Source organism: Panthera onca, chromosome A2 (genome assembly GCF_046562875.1).
Source record: "Panthera onca isolate mPanOnc1 chromosome A2, mPanOnc1 haplotype 2, whole genome shotgun sequence".
NCBI classification, from domain to species: domain Eukaryota; kingdom Metazoa; phylum Chordata; class Mammalia; order Carnivora; family Felidae; genus Panthera; species Panthera onca.
The window spans coordinates 76,895,322-76,911,527 of NC_138340.1; the positions used below are offsets into that span (position 1 = coordinate 76,895,322).

The window sequence follows — 16,206 nt, forward strand, 5'->3', positions numbered from 1 at the left end:
CTTCCAACCCCAACTAAAAGTTTTCATTGCCTTTTAGAATCAAGTCCCAGATGTACATCCTGGGGTCCACTCTTTTCTGTAATCGGGACCATTCACTCTGTTTGACTTTCCACATGACATGCTCAGCCCATACAGTCTCTCCATCCAAAGATGTCCCTCTCTCTCCTTCCAAATCCTATTATCCTTCAAAACCTGATCAGTTCCTCATCCTCCATGAAGACTTTCCTGACTTTCTCAGCCTACAGGCAAATTCTAGTAGTTAACTTTTCCATGTGTAACTACTCAACAAGACTATAAGTTCTTAGACTATGTGTATGCCTTGATGTCGCCCCAGAATGCTCTTCACCTGGTGGGTGACCAGAAGTGACTGAGTTAACCATCTGTGACTTTCACCTCTTTATGGGGACATCTTTGCTTTTGACAGAGGATAGTGCTGATTTGGACAGCATTGAAGCAGTTGCTAACGAAGTGCTGAAAATGGAAATGCCCAGCACCCCAGAGCAGTTACAGAACTTGACAGAAGACATTCGGGAGCGAGTTGAAAGCCTTTCTCAAGTAGAGGTTATTCTACAGCAAAGTGCTGCTGACATTGCCAGAGCAGAGATGTTGCTAGAAGAAGCTAAAAGAGCCAGGTATCTGAAGACGTTGTGGCATTTAGGGGGTTTATTTTGTGTATCTAGCAGGGAGTAAAAGGGATTTCTTCAACCAGTGAAATTTCTAAGTGTGACCTGTATGAGTCCCTCTGATTGATTCCAAAAAGGCTGTTCTTGGAAAGAAAGGTATTTTTAAATGCCCCGAGAGGAAGTACTTTTTCACGTAGATTGTCTCATTCTTTTCCTCAGCAAAAGTGCAACTGATGTTAAAGTCACTGCAGACATGGTCAAGGAGGCTCTGGAGGAAGCAGAAAAGGCCCAGATTGCAGCAGAGAAAGCAATTAAACAAGCAGATGAAGACATCCAGGGAACCCAGAACCTGCTGACTTCGGTAAGATCCTTGCTGTACGTGGGAGAAAACAGGCACATAAACCCTATCAAAGTGCATTTGACAGTTACATGAAAACCATTACAACTAAACACTAAAGGATTCCTCTAATTTACATAAATCTGAACTACTCCCTCAGCACAGATGCTAAAAGTGTTTTGGGGGGGGGGGGAGACCCTGAAGACACTGGAACATGAGGGCCCCCTTTACGTTCACCCCTACAAAAAGCCTAAGGAAGATAGTGTATATTTTTGTCTCCTGTTCAAGGACTCTATTTAGTAGTATGAAGGATAGTATTAATTTCCAAATTTAGTTTTAGAAAACTCATTCTGCTGTAAAGCAGCCCAAAAGTAACCTACATACTTAAGACCAGGATCTCAAAATTGATGAGGTGGGGGGGCATCTGAATGGCTTAGTCAGTTAAGCATCTGATATCAGCTCAGGTCATGATCTCACAATCCGTGGGTTTGAGCCCCACATCAAGCTCTGTGCTGACAGCTCAGAGCCTGGAGCCTGCTTCGGATTTTGTCTCTCCCTATCTCACACTCTTTCTCTCTCTCTCCCTCTAAATAAACATTAAAAAAAATTTTTTTTTAATGGATGGAGGAAAAAGTGGACTCAGGTGATCCTTACACATCTTCTCAGAATATATTTTGAAATTAGATGCTATTAGCCCTTCTCAAGCCAACAACCCATAATGTTTAAAACCTAGGAGGTGGTTTTTCAACCTGCTTTTCTTACCATTGGTTGATACAAACTTGTCTTCCCCTACTCTATTGTTCTTGAGACTCGACAGTTCCTTCAGCCACATTTCCTTCTTAATTTTGAGTAAACAAAAGGCCCTTTCTTCAGGCCACTTGTTCAAATGTAGAAAAAAATATGACACTTTCCCACCAGACTATGTTCTCTTTGATTATTCTGACTTTTCTATCTCTAGGGTTTTTCAAATTTCTCACTGTGCTGTTATCATTTTACTGAACTTTAATTTAGGTGACTTGATAAAAAAAAAAATTACGTTTGGAAAAGCCAAATGGGAAATATAGGATTTAATCAAATCATACGTGGGATATTTGGCTTGATGATGTAAGTGAAAACTGGTTTTGTTTTTCTGGGGTCCCTGGGGGACAGGAAGCACTTTAGGTTAAGAATAAGAAAGAAAAAGCAACTCTAAACTATGCTATTAATGAAAGGTTGTCAAAAACTATTCACTCCTTTAAAACTATAGAGCTTATCCTCTAAGAACTATAAGAATACTTTTATGTTAATTAATAGGTAAGCTTTTAGGTTAAGAATCATTTAGCATGAAATACCTACAAATTTTACCATGTATCCACAGTGACTCCTTAGTTATGACACTGTTATTATTCAGACCTAATTCTATGGTGCTCCATGAAATTGGTTCTTCAGTCATGGGTCAGACTACTTACTTGGGCTAGCTGTTAAAAATTGATGTTCATTGATTATTCCTTGAAAAGCGATCACATGTGGACCCTCACCAGTTACCCAAATAGATTTTCCTAAATGACTTTGAGTATTTATAGGTTCCAGCTGTCACTTCCCCAGACTACGTGACCTTTCACGGTCCTATAGTAACTTTTCAGTTTTCAGAAACATTCCTGGTCTGCCTTACCTGAAAACACTCAACTTTCCAGGTAGTTGCTGAAGACCCATGACCTCCACTAGAGTTTAATATATTTTAATGTTTATTTTGTGACAGCACACGTGGGAGCAGGGGAGGGGCAGAAAGAGGGGGACAGAGGATCCAAAGCAGGCTCTGTACTGACAGCAGAGAGTTGGGGGCTCAAACTCATGAACTGTGAGATCATGATCTAAGCAGAGTCAGACACTTAACTGAGCCACCCGGGTGCCCCTTGGAGTTTAATATTTAGGGCTGACAGGAAAAACTAAAGGTGACTTGGGAGTACTCATTTTCCCACCCACAGTAATTTGGAAATTTATGTGGCAATCCTTTTCCTCACATCTGCTTATTTGTGAACATTGTTTTGCCAAAGTTTGCAGGTGTCCTTAAAATGCTTTCTCAACACATCAAGCTGTCTGGGGGTGGTTCAGTGAAGAATTTTACATTTCAGCCTAGATCATCAGAATTAAGAATAAAGATGGGCACTTTATATAAGCTTTCCTGAAATTATATTTTCCTTTTGGTCTAAAGTGAAACGGCAGAGTGGCCTTTTAATCTTCCTGTAAACTCGTATTCATAGCACGTCCTACCGCTTACTGATGGCTTGCTGGGTGACTGACATTGTACTTGTAGATTGAGTCGGAAACAGCGGCTTCGGAGGAGAACTTGCTCAACGCCTCCCAGCGCATCAGCGAGCTTGAGAGGAATGTGGAAGAACTGAAACGGAAGGCTGCCCAGAACTCTGGGGAGGCAGAATATATTGAGAAAGTAGTATACACTGTGAAACAAAGTGCGGATGATGTCAAGAAGGTAAGTAAATCCTTGTGACTTCACAGCTGTGTTTTGTAAAGGAGCAATGAGCCTCCTCAACCGCCTTCCCTGGGATTAGTAAGGGATGTGGACCTAAGAGTTACTTATCAGAAACATCCCAAGTGACCGGTTTTGAAACAACAGTCTTTAGAGAGACAGATGGAAAGGGTGGGAGTGGATATGGAAGTGTCCAGTAAGCGTGACCTAAGCTCTGATATCCAAACTTGGATAAGGGTGCAGAAAAATGAAAGTAACTTGGGGGCAGGGGGGAGTCTTTTATTTAACTGTTTGATTTAGAGAGAGAGAATCCCAAGCAAGCTCCACACCATCAGTGCAGGGCCTGACACAGGGCTCAGTATCACAAACTGTGAGATCATGACCTGAGCTGAAATCAACCGACTGAGCCATGCAGGCGCCCCAGGGGCAGAAGTCTTAAAACCAGCGTACTGAGCTTGTACTTTATGGCATAATTACCTGGCCTTTAAAAGCAGGGTAGAAAAAGCTTAAGGGGTTCATACCAGAACAGCTGGCAGGGAACTAAACCTCACCCCTTCTTCTCGCTGGAAGGTGCTGTATTTTGCAGAGAAGGTCTCCTAGGATTCCCATTTGTCATTAGAAGCCAAGTTATCACTGAAACATGTTTAGTGGGCAAATGTCTCTCTCCAAAGGAATCTTTTAAACTTCTGAGGGGAGCATTCAACCCCTGACATCTGGTTAGGGAAGAGAACCGAACAGTGAGAAGTTTGTACTTTCTTGCAGCTCTGAGAGCATAAATCTCTCAAGCAGTCTTTACAGAGCATTTTTGCAAAAATATAGCACTTGATTACAGTAAGAACAAAACCCTGAAATGAAATCCCTCTATCAAATGGCTGTTGTTGGAACCGTGTTCCCCAAAAGCAGCACTTGTGGTGCCTTTTCAGTTTCACAGCTCCTCGCCCACCCCTGTGCCCTGTGTGCATGCTAGTCTCCCCTCTCCTTCCTTAACTCTCTACGCACCCGGGTCCAGATCCAGATGGCCCTTGTCTGAGATCTAAATGATTAGATCTCAGCAAATCTACTTTAGAGAAAAATATACTTCTCTACCTCCATATAACTGTCCTATAACATCTCCAGAAAAGTGCTAACCTAAAGGCTTAGCCCTAGAGACCTGCTTACAACTCCAAACGTGAGTTTAAAAACTCATGTTGGTGTTACATTTATTTTCAACATATTTACACTGAATAGCTCAACGCCCGAGTACGGTTCCAAGCTTGCTCCAATTACACTAGGCTCTTAATGTCCGAGATTACATTTATCACCTCTTTGTGTCTCGATGGAACTACAGGCTCTGGATGGTGAAGTTGATGAAAAGTATAAGAAAGTAGAAAAATTAATTGCCCAAAAAACTGAAGAGTCAGCTGATGCCAGAAGAAAAGCTGAAATGCTACAAAATGAAGCAAAAACACTTTTGGCTCAAGCAAACAGCAAGCTGCAGCTCCTGAAAGGTAGGGCTTAGGCTCGTGCTTTCGGGACGTATTTAACAATAAGGACACCCGTAAAGTTTCTTCTATTTAAAAGGCAGAAATCAAACGACCACTGTTAGATTGAGGTCAACCGAGAATAAATTGCTCAGACTTTTTTCTTTTTCTCTCCCACAGATTTAGAAAGAAAATATGAGGACAATCAAAAATATTTAGAAGATAAAGCTCAAGAATTAGTAAGACTGGAAGGAGAAGTCCGTTCGCTCCTCAAGGATATAAGCCAGAAGGTTGCTGTTTACAGCACCTGCTTGTAACAAAGGGCTGCAAGGTGGCTGAGGTGACCAAAGTAAAACAGCTACATTTTAAAAACTGACAATGATCTTCAAAACTAAAACTGATTACCTATTTAATGTTTTTAATCACCACGTTTTGTATGGAGTTAAATAAAGTACAGTGCTTTTGTATAAATCTATATTGAGTATTCTTCTTACATTGTTTTACTGATTTAGTGTTCAGGAATCCCTTTAACCAAAAACATTTTCAATGTACAGATGGATTTATAAACAAGCCACTTGCCTCTGGGACCCCAATTTCTGTTTTGTCTGTAAACAGGCTGTAATCTGCTACGTCAATATCCTCCACAAACCTGCCCCCGAAATCACCTCCCCGTGGGACTCCCAAGTGGAGGGGAGGAGAAAGGCCTGAACCACCTTCACCATTTCAATGGCTGCTCAGGAAATCCAATCTCCGAAACTCCTCTAAATACTCCTCGGTCTGGGAAAGAGAACAGAAGGCAATTTTTAGAGAATGAGGAGGGTAAATTGTGGCTTTTAAGGGTTAGCAATCCCGGCCCTACTGTAGATGGTGAGGGGAGGGTTTAAACTGTATGCAGCCGGATATAAACATTGTTCCCGCCAGCTGAGCAGGGCACAGTACAAAGGGGTGCTGGAACTGCTCACCTTTATATTCTTTATTAGATTTCACAGACTAAAGATTCTCCACGGCAATCTGCAGGTAAGGCCAAAACAATCACAGGATGACCATTCCACACGCTAAAGAAAATAGCGGGAGTACCGCCAGACCTGCGTCAACTTCACAGCCGAGCTAGCTGGGTAACAACAGGCCCCAAGTGGTTTTCTCACACATTCTCGTTATAGCAAGGCCATGGCCGTGTACCACTACCAGCCACCCCCACACACAACACAGCTGCGTTTGAAGCTAGGCCCGAAGAGAAGCTAAACGGACCTAATTCAAACAATAAGGCAACTTCCTCCCTCAAGGCAATGATGTCAGTTTTCTTTAGGTAGAGATCCCAATTTCTTTAGGTAGAGATCCCAATACCTAGCAAAGTAGTTTCACCTCATCATCTACTAGAGCAACTGTTCTCTTTCCTTAATTTTAAGTACTTTGTTTACTATTCATTCCTTTTCAGTTTAAAGACTCACTTTGAAATCACTCATTTTAATCAGCTCAGTGATTTGGACAACTGAGTCACACCCTTCACAAGCCAAGAAAATATTGAGAACTTAATAAATAAGTGAATATTTAAAATTCGTTTTACACCCACAACTTTGTTCCCACCTAGATATATGTAACCATTTTGTTTCTACAGCTAGGAATTCAAATTAAATTCTATTTCACTATTCCCTAATTAGAAACTTTTTCCCTAGAGGAGGGGACAGGTTTTGAAGTTTAAATAAGCTGGCACTTCACATAAGATTGGGATTTCAGATTTTAAAGCACAAGAGGTCATTTCCAATAATGGCAAAGTAGCACATATCAGGACAACCCTCCTAATATCAAATGCAAACTCTGGACAAAATATATACATATTTTTAAAAAGTACAGGTCCGGGAGAACAACCAGAAGCAGGCAGAAGGTACAAGGGAGGTGACCAAGAACAGCACTGGGTGTAATTCCCATTTTTAACGGCTTTTCACTTGAGGGTAGGTCCCAGGAAGTGGCAACTTGGGCAGAAGCCAAGTTTTTCTGGTTACAGGATCAGAAGGACTGAATTTGGGGCAATGAGAACTGAAATAGGAGGAAGGAACCCCAAAAGAGCACGGCACGATGGGGAGGGCCACCCAACTGCACATATAATCTGCCCGACCTCTGGTTGGCCTGTGCCCCCAGCAAAGACAACAAACTTGGAGTCGGGAGTTTAGCCAAGTTAACTGCCTACTGAAGAAAAATTCCCTAGTTTTCAGAGGTAGGTAACAACCCAGAGCCTTTACAATGTCACATTCATAATGACCACACCACAATCTACGACTACTGGACGTAGGAAGAAAAAGGGAGATGGGACCCATTATGTGTGTGATGCCACTAAAACCCGAAGACTACTGAGCATTGTCAGTAACAAGATACTGACGGTATCTTACTCCACACAGCTTTCTGCTGATAGATTACATTCTAAATTTTCCTTAGACTATGATCTTTAAATTGCAATCAAGTATCTAGTTTACATATTTCTTCTACTTCAAGATAGTTTCTTTTCCTTTTCAGAATACACTTACCTAAATTTAAGAAGTACTTAATCTGAAATGATACTTAAATTTAGTTAAAATATGCAAAAGCCCATTTAACATTTAATTATTTGAGAAATGGCCATTTCACTTTTTCCTTCAAAGATTTTAAGTAACCTCTACACCCAGTGTGGGGCTCGAATTCACAACCATGAGGTCGCGAGTCGCATGCTCTATGGACTAAGCCAGCCAGGCGCCCCAAGCAATGGCCATTTTAAACATTAAGTCAACAAATACAAAGAAATAGTCATTTACCCAGCCAAGGACACACTGGAAATCCATAGAAGACAGCAGACTAAATATGCTATGTCTCCAAAAGTCTATGTTCCACATAGAGCTGGAATCACTAACACAGACGTAAAGGTAATGACTTTACAGTTGTCCCCCAGTGTGGTAAAAAGATACATCCGGGCCTCTAAAAGGAACAACAAAGAGAAATAAGAATACACACTAGCGGTAGTCAGAGAAGAACTAGGACCATCTTGATATCCATTCAAAACAACCAGTAAATGTATATTTAAGACTGTTTATTTCTGGATTTTCATTCCCTGCTGTAATACATGAGTCCTCATTTAATATTTGAATTTCACAGATGTATCTCCTTAATTTGGATAACTAACTACAGACTGTAGACCTCAATGGGTCCTTAAAAATTTAAACATTCTACCTCTAAACCGTAAGAATTTGGGGATTAAATAAAACAAGTCAGAGACCATTTATTTACATTGGTTTGGTTTATACATATTTTAACCTTATTCTAATGACTAACTCTGTTTCCAATATGAAAACCAAGTTTAAAATAACTTGGTCACCTTGCATCAAACACAGCTGGTTCACATACCCTACCTCCAGCTCCATCCATGTAAGTAAATCCAACTTTACAATAGCAGAGATTAAAAGCTACATAACATAAATTTAGTGAAGGTGAATTTTTCAGAAACAGCATGAAAATATGGGTTGAAGAAAATGTTCCAGGAAGCTACTATAAGTAGCTTCTTCCTCCAATATTAATGTGCTGAAACAAAATATTAAATTTATTTAAAATAGATGAGATTATTCCATTCCATCCAAACTTACTAAAACCTTCCAAAAGTTTCATAATTCAGTCCTAGAAATTCTTGGAGCTGTGAGCATTTCCTGTTCAGAAATGTGACCTCTACAAAAGCTCCCAGGAGATTTCAGAAAAATAGAATCTTCTATTTTAAAAGTTGATTGATTTGCCAAATGATGCAGCCAGGTTTGCTTCTCTAAATGCTTCTGATAAGGTCTGTAAAGGAAGAAATTTGAAATTACAAAGCAAATTATTTGCAGGTGAGACGAAAATCTAGGTAGGCATTATTCCGTACACTGTTGGTAATTACCGGGTGCGCGTGGCAGACTCTAGCTATATCTTCACAGGATGCTCCATACTCCAAAGCAAGAGCAGCTTCATTTATCATCTCACCAGCACCCTTGAAAATAATAAACCAAGAAGTCGTTTATGCCCCAAGGCAAAAACTACAAGCTAACAAGATTTGCTGTTACAGCAGTTAACCAAAGCCTCAGTCAGGAAAAGCTTCACAGAAAAGGTGGCACAGAAGTTAAGGGCCTAGGCTCTGGAGCCCGCTGGCCTGGATTCAAATCCTACCACTTACTACCTTAAGTGCTCATGCTGTGTGCTTCATTCCATTTATTCACTTCAGAAATGGGAACAGTGACTCCTACCTCCCAGAATTGGGAAAACTAAAGTTACTGAATGTATTCAGAAAAACGTATTCCAGAGTAAGCGCTCGAGGGGCCTATCATCATGATTACATTGGATACCTTGGGGGAGGCCATATTTCAGATTCAGTGGTAGGAAAGGCTTCTCTTAGAGGCACCACGTGAGCTGAGACCTTGTAGGAGCCACTCATGCAAAGCCCGGGAGGCCCAGCTCTCCAGACAACAGGTTCTCCAAGCCCAAGGGCTCTAACCTGGCAACACCGGCCTGCTAACAACCTGAGAGAAGGCCCACAAGACAGGGAATCAATGAGCAAAAGGCAACAGTGAGAAGACATGAGGTCAAAGGCAGACAGGACCAGATTTAGTGGGGCCTTGGATATAACAGCCCAAAGCTGAAAAGGGCCACTGGAGAGTGTTAGGCCCAGGGCCTGGTGTAGGTTTTAAAAGGATAACCTTAGTTGCGGTATGGAAAGCTGATGATGTGACGGCCAAGACTGAGTGCTGCCTTATCAGAAACCACACACAAATGTTTGCCGGTAAATAAAAAACTCAGGATGTAAACAGCAGGTGGTTTTAAATTCATCTACACAGCAATGCTTTCCAGAAATCACGATGGGATGTGGGGTCTAGAATACTCACTGGCCCGAGAATATGTGCTCCCAGTACCCTGTCTGTGGATTTTTGTCCCAGAATCTTCACCAGGCCATCTGTGTCGGCATTGGTCTTCGCCCTGCTGTTGGCAGCAAAGGGGAACTTGCCGACTTTGTACTCGATGCCCTGGGAGAGACAGAAAAGGACAACCTATGTCAACTCTGAAACAACGCATTCCCATTGGTGAAATCATCCGTCATTTGTTCAGAAAATAAGCCCCAAGAAGGCAATTCTTCAGAGTGTGTTGAAGGCAAGACCAAAGCCTCTTGCTAATGAGATACAGTTTGGGTACAAACATAAGCAAATGCCAGTCTACCTGGGGATATTTCAAGGGAAATTAAAAAGCTCTGGAATTACTATTTGAATACAGGCAAGTGAATGATCTCCTCTATGCTACTAACAAAGGGAAAAGTATAGAAGCTATAACTTCTACATAATTTCAAAATACATTAATGCAATAATAAAATGATTCTCAGCCACCAGGGTCATTAACACAGTTCATACGCTATACAGTACAACTACCCTCGCATTCAGAATAACCTCTTCTTTTGGGGCTCCTAGGTGGCTCAGTTGGTTAAGCGTCCAACTTTGGCTCAGGTCATGATCTCATGGTGTGAGCTCAAGCCCCGCATCGGGCTTCTTGCTGATAGTGCGGAGGCTGCTTGGGATTCAATCTCTCTCTCTCTCTCTCTCTCTCTCTCTCTCTCTCTCTCACCCCCTCTCCCACTCGCTTTGCAACCTCTCTCAGAATAAACAAACTTAAAAAAAAAAAAGATAATTACCTCTTCCTTCAACTGTTCTTCTGATTTGCCAACCCAAGCAACTTCAGGGTGCGTGTAAATCACCGATGGGACACAGTTGTAGTCAATGTGCACAGCGCCACCAGCCATTCCTTCAACACAGATAATGCCTTCATCCTCCGCTTTGTGAGCCAGCATCGGACCAGCAACCACATCACCAATAGCATAGATGCTACCGCACAGATGAAAAGAAACATGGTGAACTTCGGCCACCACAGATACTCATCTTCAGTCATGCCGTGGTAATAAAAATAAAAGTCTCTAGTTATTAAATAACCGATAAGTATATAAAATACAGCTCTTCATAGATCTGTGAGTTCAGGTTCTAGTCTTTGGGTAATGAAAAACTTCCGTTAGTTTTGTTTTCACATAGAAGTTTACCATTCTTCCCCAAAGCCAATGGCGTGTTTTAAGCGTGGCAAAAGTCAGATTTTCAACAGTGTTTGAAATAAATTAAAACATTTTTGAAAATGCAATTAACTATCCAACTTACTTTGGAATTTTAGTTTGGAATCTGGTATTGACTGGAATTCTACCTCTAGGATCTAATTCAATTCCAAGCTCTTCTAGTCCCAAATTCTGAGTAAAGGGTCGTCGGCCAATGCAAACCAAGAGCACATCACACGTGATGACTTCAGCTTTACCACCAGAAGCGCCTTCAATACTAGACAATGAACAGTGTATGACTATTAAACACACATCAACATAAAAAACTCACAGACTTAGAATTAAGACCAGACATTTCTCAAGTGTTGCCAACAATTCTAACAGGAGTCAGGCAATGAAAAACTGTACATATCCCCTGGAGGTCTATCAATAGTAAGCAATCTAATATTATGGATTTCCACATAGATCTAAAACTACTGAGTTTCACTGAACATTGAGAGTTTAAATATTTCTGAATATATACTATGAGAAATCACATTACAGTGAGAACACTGGGTTAATTTTCCTAGCATCAACTTAACCATGAATTTCAATGGACTGATTTAATAAGCAATATGGAGTTATACTAAGCAGTAAGATGGCCCTAAGTTCTAACCAAATCTGATTCTGCAAAAGGAGTGTTTTTCTTAAGGATATCATATCAAAACCAAATGTAGCATACTTACGAAACATCAATTTTTCCATCTGACTTCTTGGTAGCACCAGTAACTTTTGTATTCAATTTAAATTTAAATCCTTGTTTTTGAAGGATGCGTTGAAAGTTTTTAGATATCTCCATATCAATTCCAATTCCACCAACATGACCTAAAAACTCAACTGCAGTCACATCGGCACCAAGTCTTTGCCAAACTGAACCCTGTAGAGAATAGTTTTTAAAAGTCATAAAAAAAAAAAATTAAAGTTTCTATAGTAGATATTTACCAAAGCATTTTAACTTATTGTCAGATATTTTCTTTTATTAATACATTCCTATTAGAAGCTCTGAGGTTTAAAATTAACCTCAAATTAACCTGTGGTAAACATATTTCATATACTATTCATTCCTTCAACATTAATTGAGCACCTACTATAATCTAGGCACACATCAGCGAACAACACGTTGCCCCTAGGGATCTTAAACTCTGGTAGGGGAGGCATATGAAGTAAAATTCAGAGGATAATAATGTGCTCTGAGAGAAATAAATGAGGAAACAAAACCAGGACTACTGGAGGAGTAAGCCTGCAATTTTAAACCATGGGGTCATTGGGGAAAGCTTCACTGGGAGTGACGTGTGCACAAAGACTTGAAGAAGAGAGGGAAAGAGCTATACCGGAACTGGTTGGTCCAGAAGGAGGGGAACAAGTGGGAAAGGAGGTCCTGAGGGAGAAGAAAAAGCCTCTTGTTGCTACTAATTACCGATGTTTGTAAACTATTAAACTGGTTTCCTATTTTATTTTCTCAATAGAGACATGTTTACTTTTTTATTCAAATTATAATTTAAACAGAATGCTGGTTTTATTTTAGCAATTATCACTTTGAATACCTATTTGTGAAATAGGCAAGATGAATATAATTTTACAACATTAAATAAAATATGAAAAACTATGAACATATCCTCTGCAAGAATTTGTATCAAAATCACCTGGTAATTTAAAATTCACCATTAAGAGGTTTTACCTTTCAATTAGGTTTATGCATTCATTTTTAAAAGTTTCAGGAGTTTTTGGAAAGCTGAGTTAACTAAAGCCAATACAGTAACACTAAAAATTCAACCACAAGCATATACAAAAATTAAGCCAAAATGAAGCATGGACCTTAAGGTAAAGCCCAAGATTGTAAAACTTATGGAAGATTGAAACGGAAGATGGCAGCATAGGAGGACGCTGGGCTCACCTCCTCCTGCTGATAGCTTATATTCCACCCACATCGGCATAAAAAACCCAGAAAACCGCCAGAAGACTAGCAAAATGGACTCTCCAGACCTCTCAAGTGTAGACAAGAGGCCCACGGAAGGTTGTTAGGAAGGGCGGAAAGGTGACGCGGACTGGCGGGAGGGAGCCAGGGCAGTGGAGGGGCAGCCCGCCCAGCAAGGCAGGGCCCCCGAAGTCTGGCTTGCAAAAGCGGAGGGGCTGGACTGTGTGAGTTCTGAGAGCCAGCAGGACTTAACATCTGGAATGTTAAAAGTGAACAGCTCTGCTCTTGGAGAGCGGAGAGCGGGAGGGTGAGAGGACAATGGGAGGGAGAGGTGTTGAGCCCTGGAAGGCAGAGCTCAGCTCAGCAGGGAACAAAGGCGCTGGGAAGCGCCATCTCTCTCTCCCATCCCCCACCTGAAATCCCAAAGGGAACCAGTCACCATCACCGAACTTGCTTGCACCTCACAAACACCCAACGCTGTGCTTCTGTGGATCCATCCCTCCAGTGGGTCTGCCTCCCTCCAGGTGATGCAGGGCCCCTCCCACAGGGGACCACCGACAGCAAAGCGAGCTAAGCCTGCCCCTCCCACCCCTGTGCACCTTGCGGATCCACCCTGGCTAATATGCCGGATCCCACTGAAGGAGCACCACAAGCCTGACAGTGTGCAAGTAGCCCAGACAGGGGCCACACCACTCCACAGTGAGTCCTGCCCCTGGGAGAGGGGAAGAGAAGGTACACACCAGTTTGACTGTGGTCCCAGCGGTGGGCTGGGGGCAGATATCGGGTCTGACTGCGGCCCTGCCCGCCAACACAAGTTACTCCAGACAGCACAGGGGAAGTGCCCTGCAATCTGAAGCCACCCTAGGGACTACCCAAAATGATGAAACGGAAGAACTCTCCTCAAAAGAAACTCCAGGAAGTTGCGACAGCTAACAAATTGATCAAAAACGATTTAAGCAATATAACGGAACAAGAATTTAGAATAATAGTCATAAAACTAATCGCTGGGCTTGAAAAAAGCATAGAGGACAGCAGAGAACCTATTGCTACAGAGATCAGGGGACTAAGAAACTGTCATGAGGAGCTAAAAAAATGCTATAAATGAGGTACAAAATAAAATGGAGGTGACCACAGCATGGATTGAAGAGGCAGAGAAGAGTACAGGTGAATTAGAAAATAAAATTATGGAAAAAGAGGAAGCTGAGAAAAAGATAAAAAAATCCAGGAGTATGAGGGGAGAATTAGAAAACTAAGTGATGCATCAAACGAAACAATATCCGTATAATAGAAATTCCAGAAGAGGAAAAGAGAGAGAAAGGGGTTGAAGGTGTACGTGAACGAATCATAGCAAAGAACTTCCCTGATCCAAGGAAGGAAAAAGGCTTTGAAATCCAAGAGGCACAGAGAACTCCCTTCAGACATAACTTGAATCAATCTTCTGCATGACATATCATAGTGAAACTGACAAAATACAAGGATAAAGAGAAAATTCTGAAAGCAGCTAGGGATAAACAGGCTCTAACTTATAAAGGGAGACCCATAAGACTAGTGGCAGACCTATCTACTGAAACTTGGCAGGCCAGAAAGGAATGGCAGGAAATCTTCAATGTGATGAACAGAAAAAATAGGCAGCCGAGAATCCTTTATCCAGCAAGTCTGTCATTCAGAACAGAAGGAGAGATAAAGGTATTCCCAAACAAAAACTGAAGGAATTCATCACCACTAAACCAGCCCTACAAAATCCTAAGGGGGATTCTGTGAGTAAAATGTTGCAAGGACCACAAAGTACCAGAGACATCACTACAAGCATGAAACCTACAGACATCACAATGACTCTAAACTCGTATCTTTCAATAATAACACTGAATGTAAACGGACTAAATGCTCTAACCAAAAGACACAGGGTATTAGAATGGATAAAAAAACAAGACCCATCTATTCGCTGTCTGCAAGAGACTCATTTTAGACCTGAGGACACCTTCAGATTGAAAGTGAGGGGATGGAGAACTATCTATCATGCTACTGGAAGTCAAAAGAAAGCTGGAGTAGCCATACTTATATCAAACTAGATTTTAAATTAAAGGCTGAAACAAGAGATGAGGAAGGGCATTATATAATAATTAGAGTGTCTATCCAACAGGAAGAGCTAACAATTATAAATGTCTATGTGCCGAGTATGGGAGCCCCAAAATATATAAAACGATTAATCACAAACATAAGCAACCTTATTGATAAGACTGCGGTAACTGCAGGGGACTTTAACACTCCACTTAGAGCAATGGATAGATCATCTAGACACAGGATCAATAAAGAAACAAGGGCCTGAACGATACATTGGATCAGATGGACTTGACAGATATATGTAGAATTCTGCATCCCAAAGCAACAGAATATACTTTCTTCTCGAGTGCACATGGAACATTCTCCAAGATAGTCACATACTGGGTCACAAAACAGCCCTTCATAAGTATAAAAGAACTAAGATCATACCATGCACACTTTCAGACCACAATGCTATGAAACTTGAAATCAACCACAGGAAAAAGTCTGGAAAACCTCCAAAAGCATGGGTCAACCCATGAATGGGTCAACTAGGCAATTAGAGAAGAAATTTAAAAATATATGGAAACAAATGAAAATACAACAATCCAAACGCTTTGGGATGCAGCAAAGGCAGTCCTGAGAGGAAAATACATTGCAATCCAGAAACAAGAAAAATCCCAAATACAAAATCTAACAGCACACCTAAAGGAAATAGAAGCAGAACAGCAAAGACACTCCAAACCCAGCAGAAGAAGAGAAATAATAAAGATCAGAGCAGAAATAAACAATATAGACTCTAAAACAACTGTGGGGCAGATCAATGAAACCAAGAGTTGGTTTCTTGAAAAACTAAACAAAATTGATAAACCTCTAGCCAGGCTTCTCAAAAAGAAAAGGGAGATGACCCAAATAGATAAAATCATGAATGAAAATGGAATTATTACAACCAATCCCTCAGAAATACAAGCAATTATCAGGGAATACTATGAAAAATTATATGCCAACAAACTGGACAACCTGGAAGAAATGGACAAATTCCTAAGCACCCACACACTTCCAAAACTCAAACAGGAAGAAACAGAAAACTTGAACAGACCCATAACCAGCAAACAAATTGAAATCAGTTATCAAAAATCTCCCAACAAATAAGAGTCCAGGACCAGATGGCTTCCCTGGGGAGTTCTATCAGACATTTAAAGCAGAGATAATACCCATCCTTCTCAAGCTTTTCCAAAAAATAGAAAGGGAAGGAAAA

The 16,206-nt window shown here is 41.1% G+C and overlaps 2 protein-coding genes across 2 annotated transcripts in view; one reads left to right on the top strand and one right to left on the bottom strand.

The window, feature by feature from the left end:
* The window catches only part of LAMB1 (laminin subunit beta 1), a 74,064-nt gene extending 68,702 nt beyond the window's left edge, over positions 1–5,362 (top strand). The window contains exons 29-33 of the mRNA XM_078442557.2: positions 425–632; positions 843–984; positions 3,254–3,430; positions 4,755–4,914; positions 5,068–5,362. Coding sequence (XP_078298683.1) covers positions 425–632; positions 843–984; positions 3,254–3,430; positions 4,755–4,914; positions 5,068–5,204 — 824 coding nt within the window. The 3' untranslated portion in view covers positions 5,205–5,362. The remainder of the gene's footprint in view (positions 1–424; positions 633–842; positions 985–3,253; positions 3,431–4,754; positions 4,915–5,067) is intronic.
* Positions 5,363–7,925: 2,563 nt separating this feature from the next.
* DLD (dihydrolipoamide dehydrogenase) overlaps positions 7,926–16,206 on the bottom strand; it is a 34,819-nt gene continuing 26,538 nt past the window's right edge. The window contains exons 9-14 of the mRNA XM_060632256.3: positions 11,680–11,870; positions 11,061–11,231; positions 10,550–10,739; positions 9,756–9,893; positions 8,777–8,866; positions 7,926–8,682 (exon numbers count right to left, since the gene is read on the bottom strand). Of these exons, the coding sequence (XP_060488239.1) occupies positions 8,617–8,682; positions 8,777–8,866; positions 9,756–9,893; positions 10,550–10,739; positions 11,061–11,231; positions 11,680–11,870 (846 nt within the window). The 3' untranslated portion in view covers positions 7,926–8,616. The remainder of the gene's footprint in view (positions 8,683–8,776; positions 8,867–9,755; positions 9,894–10,549; positions 10,740–11,060; positions 11,232–11,679; positions 11,871–16,206) is intronic.